Source organism: Lynx rufus, unplaced genomic scaffold (assembly GCF_022079265.1).
Source record: "Lynx rufus isolate CCGP_SWC_20201006 ecotype Redwood Valley unplaced genomic scaffold, mLynRuf1.p SCAF_2, whole genome shotgun sequence".
Taxonomy (NCBI): domain Eukaryota; kingdom Metazoa; phylum Chordata; class Mammalia; order Carnivora; family Felidae; genus Lynx; species Lynx rufus.
The window spans coordinates 55,670,106-55,693,900 of record NW_025814834.1 but is presented as its reverse complement, the minus strand read 5'-3'; the positions used below and the strand labels follow the sequence as shown (position 1 = coordinate 55,693,900).

Below are 23,795 nucleotides of genomic sequence, written 5' to 3'. Positions count from 1 at the left end.
ATGGCAGAAGTTGGATGCTTAACCGACTGAGTCATCCAGGCAGCCCTGAGATGGTAAAATCCATCTTACAGGGGGTTGTTGTGAAGTGGAAATTAGAGAATGGATATCCTATTCTCACCCATAATGACCCCTGACCGACTGAGTCCATTACCCACCTTTTTGGTAAGGAAATACCTTCCCTTTCCTGCATTGGGCCCTACATTTGGGTAATGGAGTGTTTATAGGACTGCATAGCCAATTCAGGGGCCACTTCACACCATACAGAGCCACCATGCCCTTGTATACAGGCCCTGTGGTGGACCTGCTCCACCATGACTCATAGCCAATTCCTGTGAGGTGGGAGGCCTTTCCACACTAATGGTGAGGGTTGTCTTTTTTCTTCATCCTCTTTCTCAAAAGGGTACATGCTATCCCTCCCTTCAGTCCAGCCTCACATTACTCAGGATTAAAAAGGTACCCTAAAAAGATTAATGCAAACATATTACATGTTATGTGACATAAATGCTTATTAACATAGAACATGCTTTTCTCCTTCTCTCTAGGTTTTATTTTATGTCACACATGGTCAACAATTTGCTTTTTGTTCCAATAATATTCCTAAGATAAGACCAAATATTTGACTTCAATTTCCTTATTTTTTCTTAAAGTTACTTATAATGAAGTTATAGCTATAAATATAATAAAGATATAATAAAAAGCAAACAAATAACCAAACATAGCTTAATGAAAACTAAAGCTAATGTCTGCTACATTTACATTTAAATGATAGAGAAGTAAGTATGTGGAAATTATCTCCATCATCAATAGCAGTTGCTAGGCTTATAAAATATTTTGTGCATGTAGAGACTACTGAAGCACAATAGATTTCAGTTCTCTTCTCTCTCTTCCTCATGCTGGCCTTATCAACATCCCTAGTCTGCAGACGAAAGTCAGTTCTGACTCTGAAGGGCATTTGATCATAGATTACACACAATCAAAAATTTCAACTTTTATTTATTTTTTTTTAAATGTTTATTTATTTTTGAGACAGAGAGAGACAGAGCATGAATGGGGGAGGAGCAGAGAGAGAGGGAGACACAGAATCCGAAGCAGGCTCCAGGCTCTGAGCTGTCAGCACAGAGCCCAACACGGGGCTCGAACTCATGGACCATGAGATCGTGACCTGAACTGAAGTTGGACGCTTAACCGACGGAGCCACCCAGGCGTTCCATCAACTTTTATTTTTAAATGTTAAACTTACACAGGCTGATCAAAAAAGATCAAATATGACTTCCTTAAACATGCAATATTTGAAACTGGAACTATTGGTTTATAACTGGTATTTTTAAGGTGCAAGAGCATTTCATGAAGATGTTGCCTGTTTCAAATACTGAATAAGACCATCTCTCTCACTCTTCTTTTTAAGACCAGCAAAGACCATTTTAGTTCCAGGGATATATTCCTTTGGGTTCTCTAAATATTCTATCAGAGTTTCCTCTCCCCAGATAATACCTACAAAGGTGAAAATAAGTTTTAAGTTTGTGTAGTTAAATTTGTAAGGTTTACTTTCTGATGTGACCCACATATTTGAACAGAAGATTATTCCTGGATTCAATAGGAAAACTATTACAACTGGGAATACTTACAGTTTCTGATCTACAAGAAAATTCCAAAGTTAGTCTTTGGTGTTCTAGTTTTAGGGTTCCCTATAGAAATCTAATACTCACATGCTATTTAGCATGGCCCAAGGTACAGGAATAAACTTCCAACCCCAGACATGTTGGACATAAGCAGTACCCTATTCTCCTAGAATCAAAGTTCCTTCTAGAAGAGGCCTTAGAAATTAATCCAACCCCTCATTTTGAAGATGAAGAAATGACCCAAAGAGAGAAGAAGAACTTGCCCTAAGATACAGACTATTTAGAGTTAAGAATGGTGACTGCTAACTGATTTTCATGTTTTTTCTTCCAATCATAACAAGTTGCCTCTGTCCAAATCTCTATCAAAAACCTATGGTTTCAGGAATCCAGTTTTATAATGAGACTGAAAGGCTGTCTCTTCTTTTTTTCCTTTCTAAAACCAGTCAAAAAGAATATGGACAAAGAGAGACAGAAATACTAACTCCACTTTTGATAAAATTTATCAGACTTAATATAATTAGAAGACTACCAAAAATATAAAACCTGGACGGAGTTAAGAGGACATCTGTCACTAATGATCTCAAAAGAAGAGTTCTCCAAAGTAGGTGGTAAATCCTAAGGGGTAAGTCATAGTCCTCTGACTATGAAGCTGGCTGTGAAAATCTTCCTAAATTCAATTTGACACCATGAAGGGTCGGTCAGAGGAGCCAGGATTAAAGAAGAAAACACAGTCTGCCTTTTGATTTCCATTTGCATGGAATATCTTTTTCCAACCCTCCACTTTCAGTCTGTGTATGTCCTTACATTTAAAGTGAGTATCTCTTGGGGCGCCTGGGTGGCGCAGTCGGTTAAGCGTCCGACTTCAGCCAGGTCACGATCTCGCGGTCCGTGAGTTCGAGCCCCGCATCGGGCTCTGGGCTGATGGCTCGGAGCCTGGAGCCTGTTTCCGATTCTGTGTCTCCCTCTCTCTCTGCCCCTCCCCCGTTCATGCTCTGTCTCTCTCTGTCCCAAAAATAAATAAACGTTAAAAAAAAAAAATCTTCAAAAAAAAAATAAAGTGAGTATCTCTTGGGGCACGTGGGTGGCTCAGTCGGTTGGGCGTCCGACTTTGGCTCAGGTCATGATCTTGCAGTTTGTGAGTTCAAGCCCCGCTTGGGGCCCTGTGCTGACAGCTCAGAGCCTGCAGCCTGCTTCAGATTCTGTGTCTCCCCCTCTCTCTGCCCCTCCCATGTTCATGCTCTGTCTCTCTGTCTCTCAATAATAAATAAACATTTTTTTAAAAAATGTTTTTAAATAAAGTATCTGTTGTAGGCAACATAAGTGGGTCTTAATTTTTTTTATCCATTCAGTCACTATATGCCTTTTGATTGCAGCAGTTGGTTCACTAACCTTTGAAGTAATTACTGATTGGCTGCATACTTATTGCCATTCTGTTCATTGTTTTCTGGTTGTTTTTACAGGTCTTCTCTATTCCTTTCTTGTTTGCTCTCTTCCCTTGTAGTTCGATGGCTTTCTTTAGTGTTACATTTAGATTCTTTTCTCTTTATTATTTTGTGCATTATTACAGGTTTTTAATTTGTGGTTACCACAAATTCAGACAGAACATTAGATTCACACAGAACAGCTTATGTGTATAGCAGTCTATATTAAGTTGATGGTCCCTTAAGTCTAAACACATTCTAAAAGCATTAAATTTTTACTCTCTCCTCCATGTTTTTACATATATGATGTCATATTATTTTTGTTTTGTGTATCTCTTGGCTAGTTTTTGTAGATATAATTGATTTTTACTACTTTTGTGTTTTAAACTCCATACTGGCTTTGCAAGTGATTAATCTACTACCTCAACTGTATGTTTCCTTTTACCTCTGAAATTTTTTCCTGTCATAATTTTTAGTTATGATATTTTCAATTAAAGAATTCTCTTTAATACTTCTTATAAGGCTTGTTTAGTGCTGATGAACTCCTTTAACTTTTTTTTTTTTCTTCAGTCTAGAGTTTGTCTGGGAAACTCTCTCTCCTTCTGAATGATAACCTTACTGGGTTAGGTTTTTTCCTCTCAGCATTTTGAATACATCATGCTACTCCCTTCTGGCCTAAAAAGTTTATGCTGAAAAAAATCAGCTGATAGCTTTATGAGGTTTCCCTTATATGTAACTGTTTTTCTTTTCTTTTGCTGCTTTTATTTTTTTTTTTAATTTTTTTTTCAACGTTTTTTTATTTATTTTTGGGACAGAGAGAGACAGAGCATGAACGGGGGAGGGGCAGAGAGAGAGGGAGACACAGAATCGGAAACAGGCTCCAGGCTCCGAGCCATCAGCCCAGAGCCTGACGCGGGGCTCGAACTCACGGACCGCGAGATCGTGACCTGGCTGAAGTCGGACGCTTAACCGACTGCGCCACCCAGGCGCCCCTCTTTTGCTGCTTTTAAAATTCTGTTTATCAGCACTTGTCTCCATTTTAATTATTTTGTGTCTTGGTGTGGACCTCCTTGGGTTCATCTTGTTAGGGGCCCTCTGTGCTTCTTGAATCTGGATGTTTGTTTCCTTCCCCAGGTTAGGGAAGTTTTCAGCTATTATTTCTTCAAATAAGTTTTCTACCCCTTTCTCTCTCCTCCTTTTGCAATCCCTATAATGTGAATGTTATTATGCTTGATGATGTTGCAGAGGTTTTTTAGCCTATTCTCCTTTTTTATTATTCTTTTGCCTTTTTGCTATTCAGCTTAGTGGCTTTCCATCACCCTGTCTTGCAGATGGCTGATAGTTCCTTTGCCTCCTCTAATCTGCTCTTGATTCCCTCTGGTGCATTTTTTTAATCTCCATTATTGAATTCTCAGCTCTGACTGCTTCTTTTATGTTTTAAACATCTTTGTTGAAGTTGAAGTTCCTGGAGTTAAGCCACTGATTTTCAAAGCCAGATATTATGGGGATTTGTCTTCCAGTTCAAGTCCTCTGTGCTAGGAGTGCCTGGTGTGGAGTCTGATCCTCTCACGTCTCTGTGTTTGTGATGTCTCACCTATTGTGTGCTGGGGGTTTTAGTTCCCAATTGTGTTTCCACTCCTCTTAACCTTTTTGATGTGGCCTTCTCTCTATGATTAGCTGTGGAAGGTCTGTTCTGCCAATCTTCAGGTTGTTTTTGGAGTTATTTGCATAGATATAGCTGTTATCTCAGTGTATCCATGGGATGAGGTGAGCTCAGGATCTTCTCACTCTGCCATTTCCCTAAAACTCCCTGGGCTTGACTTTTTAAGATTCCACACATAATTGATATTAAACAGAATTTTCTCCTGTAACTTATTTCATTCAGCATAATGCCTTGAAGGTTCATCTAAGCTTTTGCAAATGGCAGGATTTCCTTCTTTCTCATGGCTGAATATTCCAATGTATACATTTACCACAATCTTCTTTCTCTATTCATCTGATGATAAACACTTAGGTTGTTAACCAGTATTACTGTGGATAATGCTGCAGTGAACGTGGGGGGCAGATATCTCTTCCAGATCCTATTTCATTTCCTTTGGATACATACCAAGAGATGAGATTACTAGATCATATGGTAGTTCTATTTTTAATCTTTGAGGAATCTCCACACTGTTTTCCATAATGGCTGCACCAATTTATACTTCCACCACCAGTGCACAAGTGTTTCCTGTTCTCCACACCTTTGCCAACACTTGTTATTTCTTGTCTTTTTTGATGATACCAATTCTCACAGGCATGAGGTGATATCTCACTGTGGTTTTCACTTGCATGTCCCTGATAATTAGTGATGTTGAACACCTTTTCATGTACCTGTTGTCCATTTTTATGCTTTCTTTGGGAAAATGTCTATTCAGTTCCTCTGCCCATTTTTTTATTTGGGTTGTTTGCTTTTTCACTACTGAGTTGCATCAGTTCTTTATAGATTTTGAATATCAACCCCTGCCCATTGTGTGCTGGGGTTTAGTTCCCAATTGTGTACATATAACTTACAAAGACTTTCAGATATATAATTTACAAATATTTTCTTCTATTACATAGGTTGCTGTTCATTTTGTTGACTGTTTCTTTCGCTGTGCAGGAGCTTTTTAGTTTGACACAGTCCCACTTAATGATTATTGTTCTTGTTGTTTGTGCTTTTGGTGTCATATCCAGAAGATCATTACAAAGATTAATGCCAAGAAGATTTTTCCTGGAGCACCTGGGTGGCTCAGTCGGTTAGGCGTCTGACATCGGCTCAGGTCATGATCTCTTTGTGGGTTCAAGTCCCGCATTGGGCTCTGTGCTGACAGCTCAGAGCCTGAAGCCTATTTAGGATCCTGTGTCTCCCTCTCTCTCTGCTCCTCCCCCACTCATGCTTGCTCTCCCTCTCTCTCTCTCTCTCTCAAAAATAAATAAAGCTTTAAAAAAATTTTAAAAATAAGATGTTTTCTTCTAGGAGTTTTATAATTTCAAGACTTAAATTTAATTAAGTCTTTTACCCATTTCAAGTTAATTTTTATAAGTGGTATAACATAGGAATCCAATTTCATTCTGCTACTTATTATTCTTATGTAACCAGTAAAACAAATAGCAATATTATATCCCCAAATAAGTCACAAATATTACTTAACTGATCTGACTTAGGGAAATTTATTTCTAATTCTTAAATAACATTAAAGCCAAACCTTCTATGCAACTTTTAATCTTTGACAACAATCTATAATAAGAGATATATTTGTAGTAAGTTTTAATATTATTTGTAATCAATGCTAACAAGCAATAAAATTGGCAGCTAGAGAAATAAATGTTAGGTTATAACTAGTCTACAAGTTAGGACTCAAAAGTTGAGTGCTCTTATAATGTGATAATAAAATAATAAAATGACACTATAGGAAGATGTTACTTTAAAAACTAAAGAACCACATTCAAATAATAAATCTAAGTTTCAGACTTATTTATTCAATAGTCTACCAATGAGAAATCCTATTGCAATAAATGCAATTCAACTCTGACACTTATTGCCTGGAATTAAAACTGACTCCAGAGTCCCCAGCAATTCTGCCCTCACTTCAGACACCAGGTGCAAGTTTGGGGTCCCAGGCCACCCAAAATTCTAATCAACTGGCTATAAATTAGAGGGTTCTCAGGATCCTCTCAAGTTTGATAACTTGGTAGAACAATTTTCCAGAACTCAGGAAAACACTATACTTTTAATTACAGTTTTAATATAAAGGATGCAAATCAGGACCAGCAAGATAAAGAGATCCATATAATGAAGTCTGGGAAAGTCTCAAACACAGAGCTTCTGGGTCCTGTCCCTAGAGAATCAAGACTCATCACTCTTCTACTACACTGATATGCTCACCAATCAGGAACCTCAACCAGAGCTTCCAATTAAAGTGTCCAGAGCTTTTATGGGGGTTTTATTATGTAAGAATACCTATTGAGGGGTGCTTAAGTAGCTTGGTCAGTTAAGTGTCCAACTCCTGATTTCATGATCTCATGGTTTGTGGGATTAAGCTCCAGATCAGGCTCCACTCTGACAGTGCAGGGCCTACTTGGGATTCTCTCTCCCTCTCTCTCTCCCATGCTCACACTCCCTCCCTCTCTCTCTTAAAATAAATAAACATTTAAAAAAAAAAACAAAGAATACCTAGTGAAACATTAGCCATGTGACAGAATTCAATTTGCAGCAACTATCCCCTACCCCTGGAAGTTGGACTGATATCACCTAGCCCAAAGCTCCAACTCTCTAATCACATAGCTGGTCTTTCAAGCTTGGCCACCCCCATCCAGAAACTCTCCAGGAGCCTACCATAAGTCCCCTCATTAGCATAAACTCAGGTGGTGGTCCCAGGGCCCAAACTTGCATAAAAGAAACACTCCTATCACTTGGGAAATTCTAAGGTTTTCAGATTCCCATCTAGGAACCTGGAACAAAGACCAGACAGATTCTTTATTATAGAATACCTATTAACCAGTATTTTTGCACACACAAACACAATGATATTGTGTTAAAAACAATTACAATGATGTTTAAAAAGATTCTAAAGCACACTTGATCAAAGATTAAGTTTTATTCTATTTTGTTTTAATATAAATTTTTATCATTATCTATGTATTTATTTTATATGTATATATGGGTGTTCTCTGAATAAAGATACGTTGAGGTCCTAACCCCTACTACCTCAGAATATGGCTTTGTTTGGAAATACGGTCACTGCAGCTGTGATTAGGTAACTTGAAATGAGGTCATACTGCAGTAGGATGAGCTCCCAACCTAATATGATTGGTATCCTTATAAGATAGCCATGTGAAGACAGAGACAGACAGGGATCATGAAACGACAGACATTGGAGTTATGCAGCTGTAGACCCAAAACACCAAGATAAATGACAAATTACCAGAAACTAGGAAGAAACAAGGAAGGATTGTCTTACAGGTTTCAGAGAGAGTATGGCCCTGCAAACATTTTGTACTTCTAGCCTCTTGATTTTGTACTTTTGATTTTGTACTTCTAGCCTCCAGAACTGTGAGAACATAAGTTTCTGCTATTTTAAGCCACCCAATTTATGGTACTTTGGTACAGCAGCCCTAAGAAACCAATATAGTCCTCAAGTGTTTACCATATATTCTCCACCCCACTTTACCCTGGTTTGCTTGGAAATCCAAGAGAAGTCTGGGACCAAGGGTTTTGCTAGCTCTCCATCCTACTAAACTGTATTGCTCCCAACATTTCAGAAAGACAAAAAAAAATATCTTATTTTCACCAAAAAAGCTGTGAAAACCCTGCATGTGCTCATTTTGTTTTAACCAAACCATTTGAGTATCCACAGGTCCCTTTTCCCAATATTCTAGTTAACAAAAATTTCACTGTATCTCACCTATCTGCAGTGTAAGCACCTGACAATTAGCTTTTTTGACTATAATATAAATGCCTGACATTAAACTTTTACCATGGCATCCACTTCAAAAACATCCAGTTTGAGTAAACACATTGCCAGTTACGTGAGTACATAAAGAGCCAGGGTCCTCCACCCATGAAGTTAACCCCCCTTATTAGAAAGCTCTGGTAGACTTAGATAACTGCATTTGAGGACTGCTTGTTTTTCCCTTCCCATGCTTTAATTCCCACCCTTATGTTTTAAATTCACCAATAAAGAGTGAACCTGCAAAACCCTAGGCACCCCACCCTTGACTCCAATGAAAGCAGAACACTAGACCTGCTCACTAGCTTGCTCTCTCTCTGTTTCTCTCGCGTGCTCTCTCTCCTCTCAACCTCACTGGGTGGTCCCAGGCATGCCATCTAACCTCCAGGAGTTGTGAGTAATAAATCTTGTCTTTTCAAAGTTCCCTGATAGTTGCTGATGAGGTGTGTCTTGCCATCATAATAAGAACCACAAGGCCTGGTCCAGCCACATCACCAACTTTGGTTGGGGAGATGTCTGTAGGGGCTCACTACAAGTAGTATGGGCCCAGGTGAGTGTCCCCAGGCATTTCTAGTCAATAACATCACTATAGATAGGCTAAGACCAACCCAAGACACTATCTTACTAGAAATATTAACACAGGTTAAAATAAGCAAAATCCCTCTTTTGACAAAATTAAGCTATTACATGTGCACTCAAACAAAAAACATTGCGCACAAAACGCCAACTCCTCTTTTTAAACCCTTCTCCTACAATATAGTCCACAAAGCTCAATCAAATAAGCACAATACAAGCACTATAAAACCCATTAAGAAATTTTAAAATACCAAATTCAAATCATGTATGAAGAGTACTTAACAGTTGCAATAATCTGTATTTTAAACTTCTCCAAACACCAAAGCCAGACAAAGACACCACAAGAAAACTACAAACCAGTAACTCTTATCACTAACGCAAAAATCCTCAACAAAATACTAGCAAACTAAATCCAACTCACATTAAAAGAATTATACACTATGGCCAAATGGGATTTATCCCAGGAATGCAAGGATGATTCAATATACGAAAATCAATTACCTTAGCATAACACATTAATAGAGCAAAAGGAAAAAGAATAGATGATTGTTTCAATACCTGCAGAAAAAAAAATTGACAAATTCTAATATTCTTTCGTGACATAAACACTCTGTAAACTAAGAATAAAAGATAACTTGCCTAACATGAAAACAGGAATTTTTGGAAACCCCCAGATAATAGCATACCCAAGGTGAAAAGCTAAAAACTTTCCCTCTAAGATCAGGAACATTTTTACCAGTTCTACTCAGAATTCCACTAGAAGTCCTAGCCTGAGCAATTAGGGAATAATAAGAAATAACAGCCATCCAAATTGGAAAGGAAGAAGTAAAACCACTTCTATTCACAGATGATATGATTCTAAATATAGAAAATCCCAAAGGAGCCACAAAAATCTACTGGACTAACAAATTCAGCAAAGCAGGGTTCAAGGTCAACATACAAAGGTCAGTTGTGTTTTATATACAAGCAATGAACAATCCAAAAAGAAAATTAAGAAAACAATGTTATTTATACTAGTTTCTAAAATAATAAAATACTTAGGAAAAATTTAACCCAGGAAGTGAAAGACTCATACACTGAAAATTACAAAACATTGCTTAAAGAAATGAAAAGAGACCTAAATAAATGGAAAGTCATCCCATGTTCATACATTGGAACATTAGTGTTGCTAAAATGGCAATACCCCCAAAACAATCTATAGATACAATGCAATCTCTATCAAAAATTCCAAAATTTTTGCAGAAATGAGGAAGGTGATCCGCAAATTCACAGAATTGCAAAAGGCCCTGAACAGTTAAAATAATATCAAAAAAGATATCAAATAATATCAAAACAGTTAAAATAATATCAAAATAATATCAAAAAGCAATATCCACAGCTGGAGGGCTCAACACTTCCTAATTTCAAAACTTACTACAAAACTACAGTAATGAAAACAGCAATAAAAATAGAATTGAATATGCAGCAGCAAGCCCCAACATATATGGCCAGTCTGTTTTTCAACAAGGGTAATAAGACCACTCAACTGGGAAATAATCATCTTTCAAGAAATGGAGTTGGGATAACTAGATAACCACATGAAAAAGAATGAAATTGAACTATTTCCTCACTATCAAAAATCAAATGAATATGGGTCAACAATCTAAATATAAGAGACAAAACTATGAAAGTATTTGAAGAATACACAAGGGTAAATCTTTAGTAGGGCCTTAGATTTGGTGATAGATTCGTAGATTTGGTACCAAGAAAATACCAACAAAAAATAGATAAATGGACTTTATACAAATTAAAAACTTCTGTGCATCAAAGGACCTTACCAACCAAATGAAAACAAACTACAGAATAAAAGAAAATATTTGAAAATCTCCTATTCGATGAGGGTTTAGTGTCCAGAATACATAAAGAACTCTTACAAGAAAAAAGACAAACACTTCAAATAAAAAATAGGCAGAGGACATGAATACACATTTTTCCAAATTTACAAATGGCCAATAAGTTGTTAAACAGAAAAGTTTCAACTGAGTGAATTTAAGGATCAAATTGGCTTTATTCAATGATTTATGAATCAGGCAGCATGTAGAAAGGAGTACAAAGGGCAACAGAAAGGGAAAGGTTTTTAAAGGCAGGAAAAGGAAGTCATAACAACAACAAGGAAGAATTATTTCAGGCAAGGTCACCTCCTTTTGGGGAACAAACCAGGTGGATTACCTTACCAGTGCCCACCAGGAAATTCCAGACTAACTGGTTAAGATTACATTCTGGCAAAGGTTGAAACTACAATTAGGTTAGGTACTAAGCCATGGTTTGGTGTCCTGTGCCTACCACAAGTGACTCCATTTTGGGTCTGTGGTTTTCTTTTTAACAAAGCACGTTAACACATGTTCAACATCATCATTCGTTAACAAAATGCAAAGCAAAATTGTGAGATACCACTTCACACCCACTAGGATGGCAATTTTATTATTTTTTTACATTTTACTTATTTTTGATAGACAGAGAGAGACAAGCACAGTGGGGAGGGGTAGAGAGAGATGGAGACTCAGAATCCAAAGCAGACTCCAGGCTCCAAGATGTCAGCACAGAGCCTGACGTGGGGCTAAAACTCACAAACCATGAGATCATGACCTGAGCCAAGTTGAAAGCTTAACCAACTGAGCCACCCAGGTGCCCCTAAGATGGCAATTTTAAAAAGAAAAGAAAAGAAAAGAAAAGAAAAGAAAAGAAAAGAAAAGAAAAGAAAAGAAAAGAAAAGAACAAGCATTGGAGAGGATATAGAGAAACAGGAATCCTACATTACCGATGGGAATGTAAAATGGCAAAGCTACTGTGGAAAACAATTTGGTATTTCCTCAAAAAGTTAAATATAGATTTAACAAATGACCCACCACATACATATACATATACATATACATATACATATCCAAAAGAACTGAAAACAGGGACTCAAACAAATGCTTATTCACAAATATTCATAGCAACACTATCACAATAGGCAAAAGGTGGAAACAATCCAAATGTTCATCAACTGATACATGGATAAACAAATTGTGATATATACATTCAATGGAATATGATTAGCCACAGAAAGGAATGAAGCACTGATACATGCTACAACTTCAATGAACCTTGAAAACATGCCAAGTGAAAGAAGCCAGATACAAAAGCTCATATTTTATGATTTATTTTTTAAGACTATGCAGAATAGGCAAATCCATACAAATAGGAGGCAGATTAGAGGTTGATTAAAGGTAGGAGAAAATGTGGAGTGATTAATGGGTACAGGAGCTCTTCTGGAGTAATGAAAAAGTTTTGAAACTACAGAGAGGTGTTGATTACACAATATTGTGATACCCTAAATGTTACTGACTTGTACACTTTAAAATAGCTAATGTTGGGGCGTCTCGTGACTCAGTCAGTTAAGTGTCTGACTTCGGCTCAGGTCATGATCTCGCAGTTTGTAAGTTTGAGCCCTGCATCTGGCTCACTGTTATCAGCACAGAGCCCACTTTGGATCCTCTGTCTCCCTCTCTCTCTGTCCCTCCCCACTCATGTTCTCTCTCTCCCTCTCTCGCAAAAAATAAACAAACATAAATAAATTAATTAATTAAAAGACTAATGTTGGGGCACCTGGGTGGCTCAGTTGGTTGAGGATTTGACTCTTGATGTTGGCTAAGGTCGTGATCCCATGGTCATGGGATTGAGCCTGGGGTCAGGCTCTGTGCTGAGCATGGAGCCTGCTTAAGATTCTCTCTCTCACCTTCTGCCCCTCTCCCTGACTTGTGCAAGCTCTCTCTCTAAAATAAAAATAAATAGGGGCGCCTGGGTGGCGCAGTCAGTTAAGCGTCCGACTTCAGCCAGGTCACGATCTCGCGGTCCGGGAGTTCGAGCCCCGCGTCGGGCTCTGGGCTGATGGGTCAGAGCCTGGAGCCTGTTTCCGATTCTGTGTCTCCCTCTCTCTCTGCCCCTCCCCCGTTCATGCTCTGTCTCTCTCTGTCCCAAAAATAAATAAACGTTGAAAAAAAAAATTTTTTTTTAAAATAAAATAAAATAAAATAAAATAAAAATAAATAAATTTTAAAAATGGCTAATGTTATGTGAATTTCACCTCAATAAAAATAATAAAAAGAAACAAAAACAAAATAAAATAAAAACCTTTCCAAATAGTAGTGTTATACTGATCTGAAATTTGGGCCAGTAAGAAATTGCAAGCCTCCAAGAACAATTCAAAAAAGAGTTACAGTCTATTTCGAGTTGTACCCTATTTTTGAGGTGAATGTTAATGATATGTATGTATGTACACATATATCTGGGAATAACAAATTTCTTTGCAAAGATATTATAGTCTTTTCTAACCATTTTTAATTTTAACCCTAAAATGCTTTCTCATGTTAACTGCCATCCACCCACTTTCCACCAACAAAGAAATCACGGAATATACTTTTTCAAACTATTTTATAACATCCTCCCACTACTACAAATAGAAATCACTACTACAAATAGAAAACGACCATTATGCCATTAAAATATGGTTTGATCTTTTTAATTTAGCTCATGCTTTTCGACATGGATGTACTGCATAAAATGAAATACCTTGTATAGGTAAAAACCTGTGTGATCAAAAAGAAACCAGGTATCTAAACACAGATCTTATGATATAAACCAGTATTTCAGTAATATAAACATGATGATTTTATTTTTAATGCAGCAAACTAGAGAATTCTATCAAATCATGTCTTTTCTCTTTGCTACAAAGTTTCTAGTTCTCTGCCACAACTGCCTAGTTTTTCTCTCTGTTTTTGTTAGCATCGGAAAAAGAAAATCCTGGTGCTTGTCCTGTTTTTCGTCCAGGGCCAGAAAGGCCCCAGAGATTTGGACCAGTCTTGTGTTTTCCACCTTTTTCCACTGTGTGGCACTGAGCACATTTCTGAATAAAGATCTTCTCACCTGCTTTAGCATCTCCCCTTCTATCCTGCAATGAAACATTAAACCACACACCAACATGTGTGTGTGTGTGTGTGTGTGTGTGTGTGTGTGTGTGTATACCAGATTTGCAAAACTGGGAAAAAAATTCCACCATTTTAAAATGAATACTAATTATATTAAAAAAGGTAATTTAAAGTATGCATCCTTTAAAGTCTGACTGCTCAAAACCAAATATACTCTAGCACCTAATTTTATAAAGACATCATCTCATGTAACAGGTTTATTTTGAATTTCTAGCTATAGCTACTTCAGGAACTTATACTATGGTATAAGCCTGGTTTTACTTCAGCCTTCACACAACTATAGTGATTTATGTAGGTCAATTATATTCTATTTTTTCTTTTCACTTCCAAAAAGGGCATGTGCAAAAAATGATGCAAAGCATATATTTCTAATTTGGTATTCCCCTCGTTTAAAAATAAGGATAGAACAAAGTGGAAAGGTGTTTAATTGTGATATTATAAGCACTTATATGCCTGCAATAATAGATAAAACTATAAAATTAAAAATCATACAGAAAAGAATGAGGCCACAGCAGGCTATATGTAACACATAATTTCTCATTTACTTTACTCACAGCTATAAACACATCTACCATGTAAGACCAAGCATTATCTCAAAGCAATCAAGCAATACTGAGTTCAGTCAGCATTTGTATGTGTTCAACACCAATGCAGTGCAAAATATACAGTTGTAAATAGGGAAGATTTTATTTTATTATACAGTGATAGACACATACAATAAAATTTGTACAAAGATATTTTGGTTAAAAGTACCCAAAACTTTGTTGCATAACTAAATAAATGCCTCCTCTAACTACAATTATGTAAAAATTGAAATAATTTCAACTTGAAAAAAATATGGAGAGGAGCCAAGATGGCAGAACAGCATGGAAGTTTTTTGTGTGTCTCGCATCCATGAAATACAGCCAGAACAACACTAAACCATCCTACACACCTAGAATACTGATTGGAGGATTAACACAACAATCGGCACAACCTGAACTACAGAAGTCAGCAGGAATTCACCCCAAAAGAAAGAGCACGAAGAAACGACAGCCAAGGATTTAACCAACACAGATACAAGCAAGATGTCTGAACCAGAATTTAGAATCACGATAAGAATACTAGCTGGAGTCGAAAATAGATTAGAATCCCTTTCTGCAGAGATAAAAGAAGTAAAAATAGCCAGAATGAAATTAAAAATGCTATAACCGAGCTGCAATCACGGATGGATGCAGCGGTGGCAAGGATCGATGAGGCAGAACAGAGAATCAGTGATATAGAGGACAAACTTATAGAGAATAATGAAGCAGAAAAAAAAGAGGGAGATTAAGGCAGAAGAGCACGATTTAAGTATTAGAGAAATCAGTGACTCATTAAAAAGGAACATCAGAATCATAGGGGTCCCAGAAGAGAAAGAGAAAAAGACAGGGGTAGAAGGGTCATGTGAGCAAATCATAGTGGAAAACTCCTAACCTGGGGAAAGACACAGACATCAAAATCCAGGAAGCACAGAGGACCCCCATTAGATTCAACAAAAACCTACCATCAACAAGGCATATCATAGTCAAATTCACAAAATACTCAGGCAAGGAGAGAATCATGAAAGCAGCAAGGGAAAAAAAGTCCCTAACATACAAGGGAAGACAGATCAGGTTTGCAGCAGACCTATCCATAGAAACTTGGCAGACCAGAAAGGAGTGGCAGGATATATTCAGTGTTGAATCAGAAAAACATGCAGCCAAGAATTCTTTATCCAGCAAGGCTGTCATTCAAAATAGCAGGAGAGATAAAAAGTTTCCCAGACAAACAAAAATTAAAGGAGTTTGTGACCACTAAACCAGCCCTACAAGAAATTTTAAGAGGGACTCTCTGAGGGGAGAAAAGATGAAAATACGTATATATAAATAAAAAAATACCAAAAGCAACAAAGATTAGAAAGGACCAGAGAACCCACCAGAAACTCCAACTCTACAAGCATCATAATAGCAATAAATTCATATCTTTCAGTACTCACTCTAAACATCAATGGACTCAATGCTCCAATCAAAAGACATAGGGTAACAGAATGGATAAGAAAACAAGATCCATCTATATGCTGTTTACAAGAGACCCACTTTAGACCTAAAGACACCTTCAGATTGAAAATAAGGGGATGGAGAAGCATCTATCATGCTAATGGTCAACAAAAGAAAGCCGGAGTAGCCATACTTACATCAGACAATCTAGACTTTAAAATAAATACTGTATCAAGAGATGCAAAAGGGCATTATATCATAATCAAGGGGTCTATAGACCAAGAAGACCTAACAATTGTAAAATTTATGTGCCAAATGTGGAAGCACCCAAATATATAAATCAATTAATCACAAACATAAAGAAACTCATAGATAGTAATACCATAATAGTAGAAGACTTCAACACCCCACTCACAGCAATGGACAGATCATCTAATCAAAAAGTCAACAAGGAAACAATGGCTTTGAATGACACACTGGACCAGATGGACTTAACAGATATATTCAGAACATTTCATCCTAAAGCAGCAGAATATACATTCTTCTCCAGTGCACATGGAATGTTCTCCAGAATAGACCATATACTGGGACACAAATCAGCCCTAAGTAAGTACAAAAAGATTGATATCATACCGTGCATATTTTCAGACCACAACACTATGAAACTCGAAATCAACCACAAGAAAAAATTTGGAAAGGTAACAAATACTTAGAGACTGAAGAACATCCTACTAAAGAATGAATGGGCTAACCAAAAAGTTAAAGAGGAAATTAAAAAGTATATGGAAGTCAATGAAAATGATAACACCACAACCCAAAACATCTGGGACGCAGCAAAGGAGGTCATAAGAAGAAACTATATAGCAATCCAGGCCTTCCTAAAGAAAGAAGAAAGATCTCAGGTACACAACCTAACCTTACACCTTAAGGAGCTGGAAAAAGAACAGCAAATAAAACCCAAAACCAGCAGAAGACAGGAAATAATAAAGATTAGAGCAGAAATTAACACTATCGAAACCAAAAAAAAACCAGTAGAACAGATCAATGAAACCAGAAGCTGGTTCTTTGGAAGAATTAACAAAATTGATAAACCACTAGCCAATTTGATCAAAAAGAAAAAGGAAAGGACCCTAATACATAAAATCAAGAATGAAAGAGGAGAGATCACAACCAACACAGCAGAAATAAAACAATAATAAGACAATATTATGAGCAATTATATGCCAATAAAATGGGTAATCTGGAAGAAATGGACAAATTCCTAGAAACATATACACTACCAAAACTGAAACCGGAAGAAATAGAAAATTTGAACAGACCCATAACCAGTAAGGAAATCAAATTAATAATCAAAAATCTGCCAAAAAACAAGAGTCCAGGGCCAGATGGCTTTCCAGGGGAATTCTACCAAACATTTAAGGAAGAGTTAACGCCTATTCTCTTGAAACTGTTCCAAAAAATAGGAATGGAAGGAAAACTTCCAAACTCTTTCTATGAAGCCAGCATTACCTTGGTTCCAAAACCAGGCAGAGACCCCACTAAAAAGGAGAACTATAGGCCAATTTCCCAGATGAACATGGATGCAAAACTCCTCAAGATATTAGCCAACTGGATCCAACAATACATTAAAAAAACTATTCACCACGACCAAGTGGGATTTATACCTGGGATGCAGGGCTGGTTCAATATCCGCAAAACAATTAACATGATTCATCACATCAATAAAAGAAAGGACAAGAACCATATGATCCTCTCAATAGATGCAGAGAAAGCATTTGACAAAATACAGCATCCTTTCATGATAAAAACCCTCAAGAAAGTAGGGATAGAAGGAGCATACCTCAAGATCATAAAAGCCATATATGAATGACCCAACGCTAATATGCTCCTCAATGGGGAAAAACTGAGAGCTTTCCCCCTAAGGTCAGGAACAAGACAGGGATGTCCACTCTCACCACTACTATTCAACACCGTATTGGAAGTCTTAGCCTCTGCAATCAGACAACACAAAGAAATAAAAGGCATCCAAATCAGCCAGGAGGAGGTCAAACCTTCACTCTTCGCAGATGACATGATACTCTATATGGAAAATCCAAAAGATTCCACCAAAAAACTGTTAGAATTGATTCATGAGTCCAGCAAAGTTGCAGGATATAAAATCAACACACAGAAATCAGCTGCATTCCTACACCAACCATGAAGTGACAGAAAGAGAAATCAAGGAACTGATCCCATTTATAGTTGCACCAAAAACCATAAAATACCTAGGAATAAATCTAACCAAAGAGGTGAAAAATCTATACACTGAAAACTATAGAAAGCTTATGAAAGAAATTGAAGACACAAAAAAATGGAAAAAGATTCCATGCTCCTGGATAGGAAGAACAAATACTGTTAAAATGTCGATACTACCCAAAGCAATCTACATATTCAATGCAATACCTATCAAGTAACACCAGCATTCTTCACAGAGCTAGAACAAATAATCCTAAAATTTGTTGGAACCAGAAAAGACCCCCGAAGAGCCAAAGCAATCTTGAAAAAGAAAACCAAAGCAGGAGGCATCACAATCCCAGACTTTAAGCTATACTACAAAGCTGTAATCATCAAGACAGTATGGTACTGGCACAAGAACAGACACTCAGATCAATGAAACAGAATAGAGAACCCAGAAATGGACCCACAAACGTATGGCCAACTAATCTTTAACAAAGCAGGAAAGAATATCCAGTGGGATAAAGACAGTCTCTTCAGCAAGTGGTGCTGGGAAAACTGGACAGTGACATGCAGAAAAATGAACCTGGACCATTTTCTTACACCATACACAAAAATAAACTGAAAATGGATGAAAGACCTTAATGTAAGACAGGAAGCCATCAAAATCCTTGAGGAGAAAGCAGGCAAAACCTCTTTGATCTTGGCCACAGCAACTTCCTACTCAACATGTCTTCAGAGGCAAGGGAAAGAAAAGCAAAAATGAACTACTGGGAGCTCATCAAAATAAAAAGCTTTTGTACAGCTAAGGAAACAATCAGCAAAACTAAAAGGCAACCAACAGAATGGGAGAAGATATTTGCAAATGACATATTAGATAAAGGGTTAGTATCCAAAATCTATAAAGAACTTATCAAACTCAACACCCAAAAAACAAATAATCCAGTGAAGAAATGGGCAAAAGACATGAATAGACACTTCTCCAAAGAAGACATCCAGATGGCCAGCTGACACATGAAAAAATGCTCAACATCACTCATCATCAGGGAAATACAAATCAAAACCACGATGAGATACCCCCTCACACCTGTCAGAATGGCTAACATTAACAACTCAGGCAACAACATGTTGGCGAGGATGCGAAGAGGATCTCTTCTGCATTGTTGTAGGGAATGCAAGCTGGTGCAGCCACTCTGGAAAACAGTATGGAGGTTCCTCACAAAACTAAAAATAGAACTACCCTACGACCCAGCAATTGCACTACTAGGCATTTATCCAAGGGACACAGGTGTGCTGTTTCGAAGGGACACATGCACCCCAATGTTTATAGCAGCACTATCAACAATAGCCAAAGTATGGAAAAAGCCCAAATGTCCATCAATGGATGAATGGATAAAGAAGATGTGGTATATATATATACAATGGAGTATTAGTTGGCAATCAAAAAGAATGAAATCTTGCCATTTGCAACTACATGGATGCAACTGGAGGGTATTATGCTAAGTGAAATTAGTCAGAGAAAGACAAAAATCATATGACTTCACTCATATGAGGACTTTAAGAGACAAAACAGATGAACATAAGGGAAAGGAAACAAAAATAATATAAAAACAGGCAGAGGAACAAAACAGAAGAGACTCATAAATACTGAGAATAAACTGAGGGTTACGGGAGGGATTGTGGAAGGGGGATGGGCTAAATGGGTAAGGGGCACTAAGGAATCTACTCCTGAAATTATTGTTGTGCTATATGCTAACTAATTCAGATGCAAAATTTAAAAAATCAAAAATAAAATCAAAAAAATAAAAATAAAAATAAAACAAAAACAACAAAAAAGGAAAAATGTAGTTTGAAATGCTAATGAATGCAGTACCCAGGTTTTATTTACCTGCTCTTTGAAGAATGGGTGCAAGAGAGGTGGGGGATGGAGTTTAAAATGAGTGTTACTATTAAAGAAATCATGAAAATACCTAATTCTCTGCCAGTACAGTTTTAATCACATTTTCTCTTTATAACTCTACTGAGAAATTGAAAATGTTCGTGTCATTCTGATGTTGAAAAATACAGTATTGTTTAAGTAAAGTTAGCTATTACTCAGAGAGAGGGTAGTACTTCCCATACAGTAACCTGCAAAGTTGGTATCTCCCTAATTTTTTTAAATCTATGTGGAAACCCCAAACAATGTCAATAATACACCTAAAGGGAAAACAGAAATTTTCTTTGGGTCAACTAACAACTAAGCTATTAATAAGTGTTTTCGATCTGATAAAAAGCAGAGTAAGGAAACTCACTTTATCCAGGAGAAGCTTACTTTAAATTCCAAACTTCACTCAAAACACTGCATTCAATTTCTACTTATATGAGTTCTATCAAGTCTCTGTATAGTCACAGAATTCAGGGAGCCTTTAAACAGGGTCCATAGAGAAAAGAACTTTAGTCACAAATACAAACTTACAGACTTTTAGCAAAATGCATTCACAATAATCATAAAGCTCATTTTTAAATACAAAATGTCATCTATGTACTAGCTAAAGAATCATTTCCAATTTTTATATAAAGTAGAAAAATCAGGTTGATTCTTATTAAATGTTACTGATAACTCAGGAAATCAGACATTTTTCTTAAAAAGGAAAAAAAACCACTCTTTCCTCAAATAGATTTCACATGCAAGTCACTTATAAGAAAATTTCCATTGTCACTGTTCAAACTACCAATATTTACTACAGTTAAGACATTCACTGCTGCCATCTTCAATCACTGGTGTGCCAGTACCTTCAAAGTGTCTTGAAACCAATAGATTCCACAACAGTAGTAAGGGAGGGGCAAGAAGACTAGGAAGGATATCAAGGGAATCCATTTTGCATCTAGTAACATTTAGTTACTAAGAAGAAATATAATGTTGTACACCTGAAACTTTTATAATGTTACACGCTAATTTTACTGAAATGGGCAGAGATGTGACACCTGGTATGAGAATGATCGCTCTTCCAAGAATGAAGTCATTCTAGTGATAAATAGGATTAGAGTAACAAACTCATACATGCTTCTGTGGGCCAGGCATAGTTAAGTGCTTTATATATTATTAATATTTTTACAACGTGAGAAAGATACCGTTAATATCTATTCTTGCAGATGAGGAAAATGAGGCAGACAGAAGTTAAGTGGCTTATTTGAAGTCACAAGTTGGTAAGAAGTGGAGAGAGATAGTGAAAGAGGAAGAGCAATTTTAATTCTCTTTTAACAATTCCCTTTTAAGAACATCTAAGCAACCCTGTGTTGAACAAAATGTATGATACACTGAAGATGCTTAAAGAGGAGTAAGTAAAATGCTTTTAAATACTGGTATTTACCATTCAAATACTGGTATTTGCCATTTCCAATTTTGCCCATAAAAATAGGGATGTGGTAAGAACAATCAAGGCACGGATAAAGCTTTCCAAATTTACAAAACCCACATAACTGAAGCAATAAAGCGGGAGGAGGAACTCATTAGAATATTTGGAGCATGAGTACTGCACAGACTGAAAGATAAAGTGGGATTCTGCTGCTGTAGCGGAAAAGGTACCGCAGTGGAACGTATCAAGATGAAGTGATCCTGGGTAAATCACTACAGGTCTATGAACCCATCCCCCCACCCCCACCCCCAGATGTCTATGGCCTTTCCCTCTTTGAATCTGCCATGCCTGAATCCCTAAACTGGAGTAAGAATCCAGCTTTCCAAACTGCCAATCTGGGCTGTTCCATGCCACCACGCCCATTTTGAGGCTGACTTTGCCAAACGTGGGTGGGAGGCTCGGGTCAGAATCTGTTCCACACAGAAATCACAGAAGCTGCAGAGAGGCCCCTCACTAGAAACAGTCTTACGCTGCACTTAAGGGACCTAGACGCCACCAGGCTAGGGCTAAGGGGAGCCTCTTACTAGCAGCACGGTTGGATACTCCTCTTTGGGTGAACCCTAGCCCAAACTGCATCGGCCCGTAACCAGTGAGCGCTCGGATCACAAGACTGCGGTGCCCACTCCTTCTCAGCCAGTCTCATACCTACCACAGGGTCAGCAGCTCCGCCTACCACCTCTCTGGTGAACGCTTAGCAGTCATCCAGGCCGCTGCTGGGCCAGAACCCGCGCCGCACGTTTAAGGTTTACCGTCCCACAGTAGCGCCTCAAACACCTGAGCTAGAAGGCTAGCGGGCATGTGCTTCCGGTGGGCGCCAACCAATGGCAGGCCAGGCTCCATCCGCACTGCTGATTGGCTCCCATATCCCGCAAGGTGGCAACTCTCGCAGGAGTTTAAACACTGGTACGTGCTGTGCCGTTACTGGCTGAATCAACGTGGGACAAGAGTGAACGTTCCTTAAGCACAGATATGCCAAGCCCATTTTTTTGTTTAACTTTTGCCTAATCGAAGAGCTAAATTATCTATGTATATTGACAATGTGTCCCAGTTCTTGTTTGAAATAGGAACTCAATGTTTTATGAATGGTCCATTAGCATTTGATTGCAGGAATCCTATCGCGTCAACAAAAGAATAAAACAAGTGCTTACTATGGGCAAAGCACTGTGCCAAGCACCTTGGACAAAAACTGAACTGCAGCTCCAATTTTCTGAGTTACAATTCAACTGGGATAAGATTTAAATACATTAAAAGTTAAATCATTATAGGGGCACCTGGATGGCTCAGGCGGTTAAGCCTCCAACTTCCACTCAGGTCACAATCTGCCAGTTGGTGGATATGAGCCCCACATTGGGCTCTGTGGTTACAGTTCAGAGCCTGGAGCCTGCCTGGGATACTGTGTCTCCCTCTCTCTCTGTCCCTCTCTGCTTGCACTCTTTCTCTCTCTCAAAAATAAATAAACATTAAAAAAATATTTTTAAGTTAAATAAATGAGCTACATTTTAAAAAATACAATAATATAAGAACTGACAGCAAGGTTGCAAGTTTTTTGCTAATTGCCAAAAATGCGGAACAAAGTATGAATAGAAACAGAGAGAATAAGAAATGAAGGGGCCAGGAAGGGAAATATGGAAGGAAGGACTGAAAAAACTACAAGATGACGAGGGTATTGAAGGCAGAAAGGTGTGAAAGTGAAAATTGTATTTACGAAAATGTGAGAAGGGAAAGTAGCTTACCTGTGGTTATGCAATTACGTCTGTGAGACATGAGTGGTAAGGAGACAGAGAAATAGGAATATTAAAATAATTTTTAAATTGTTCAACAATAAAAATACTTGTAATAGTGAAAATTCTGTGTATTAGATAAGTGGGAGGTTTACCCACAGTCTTATTCTTCAGAACTCTGTACAATACACCTTTCTGCCATGATTAAAGTGTTCTGTGTGGGCACCATCCACTAGCCACAAGCAGCTTTGAGCACTTCAAGTATGGCTAATGCAACTGAGTAACTGACTTTTTATTATTTTAATTATAGTTAATTTAATTAACTCAATGGATTTTTATTTTAATTTAAATAGCTGCAATTACCAGATGGTTGAATGA

At 37.5% G+C, this 23,795-nt stretch overlaps 1 protein-coding gene across 1 annotated transcript; it reads right to left on the bottom strand.

Annotated features, from left to right (window-relative positions):
• Positions 1 to 1,342: 1,342 nt before the first annotated feature.
• On the bottom strand, positions 1,343 to 22,339 carry LOC124514186 (cytochrome c, testis-specific-like). The gene is made up of 3 exons (XM_047082251.1): positions 22,268 to 22,339; positions 13,875 to 14,053; positions 1,343 to 1,493 (listed from the first exon to the last, which is right to left on the bottom strand). Exons 1-3 carry the CDS (start codon positions 22,337 to 22,339, stop codon positions 1,343 to 1,345), a joined length of 402 nt encoding a protein of 133 aa, XP_046938207.1.
• Between the last annotated feature and the right edge of the window lie 1,456 nt (positions 22,340 to 23,795).

Bases quoted from the DNA above. Each gene is read 5' to 3' on its own strand.
- LOC124514186 (XM_047082251.1), bottom strand. From the start codon at position 22,339: ATGAGACTGGCTGAGAAGGAGTGGGCACCGCAGTCTTGTGATCCGAGC. The intron at 14,054-22,267 runs GTTTGGGCTAGG...GTTTCATTGCAG, and splicing joins ACTGGTTACGGGCCGATGCA to GATAGAAGGGGAGATGCTAA. The intron at 1,494-13,874 runs AGAGAAAAACTA...TTTCACCTTTGT, and splicing joins TCCGATGCTAACAAAAACAG to AGGTATTATCTGGGGAGAGG.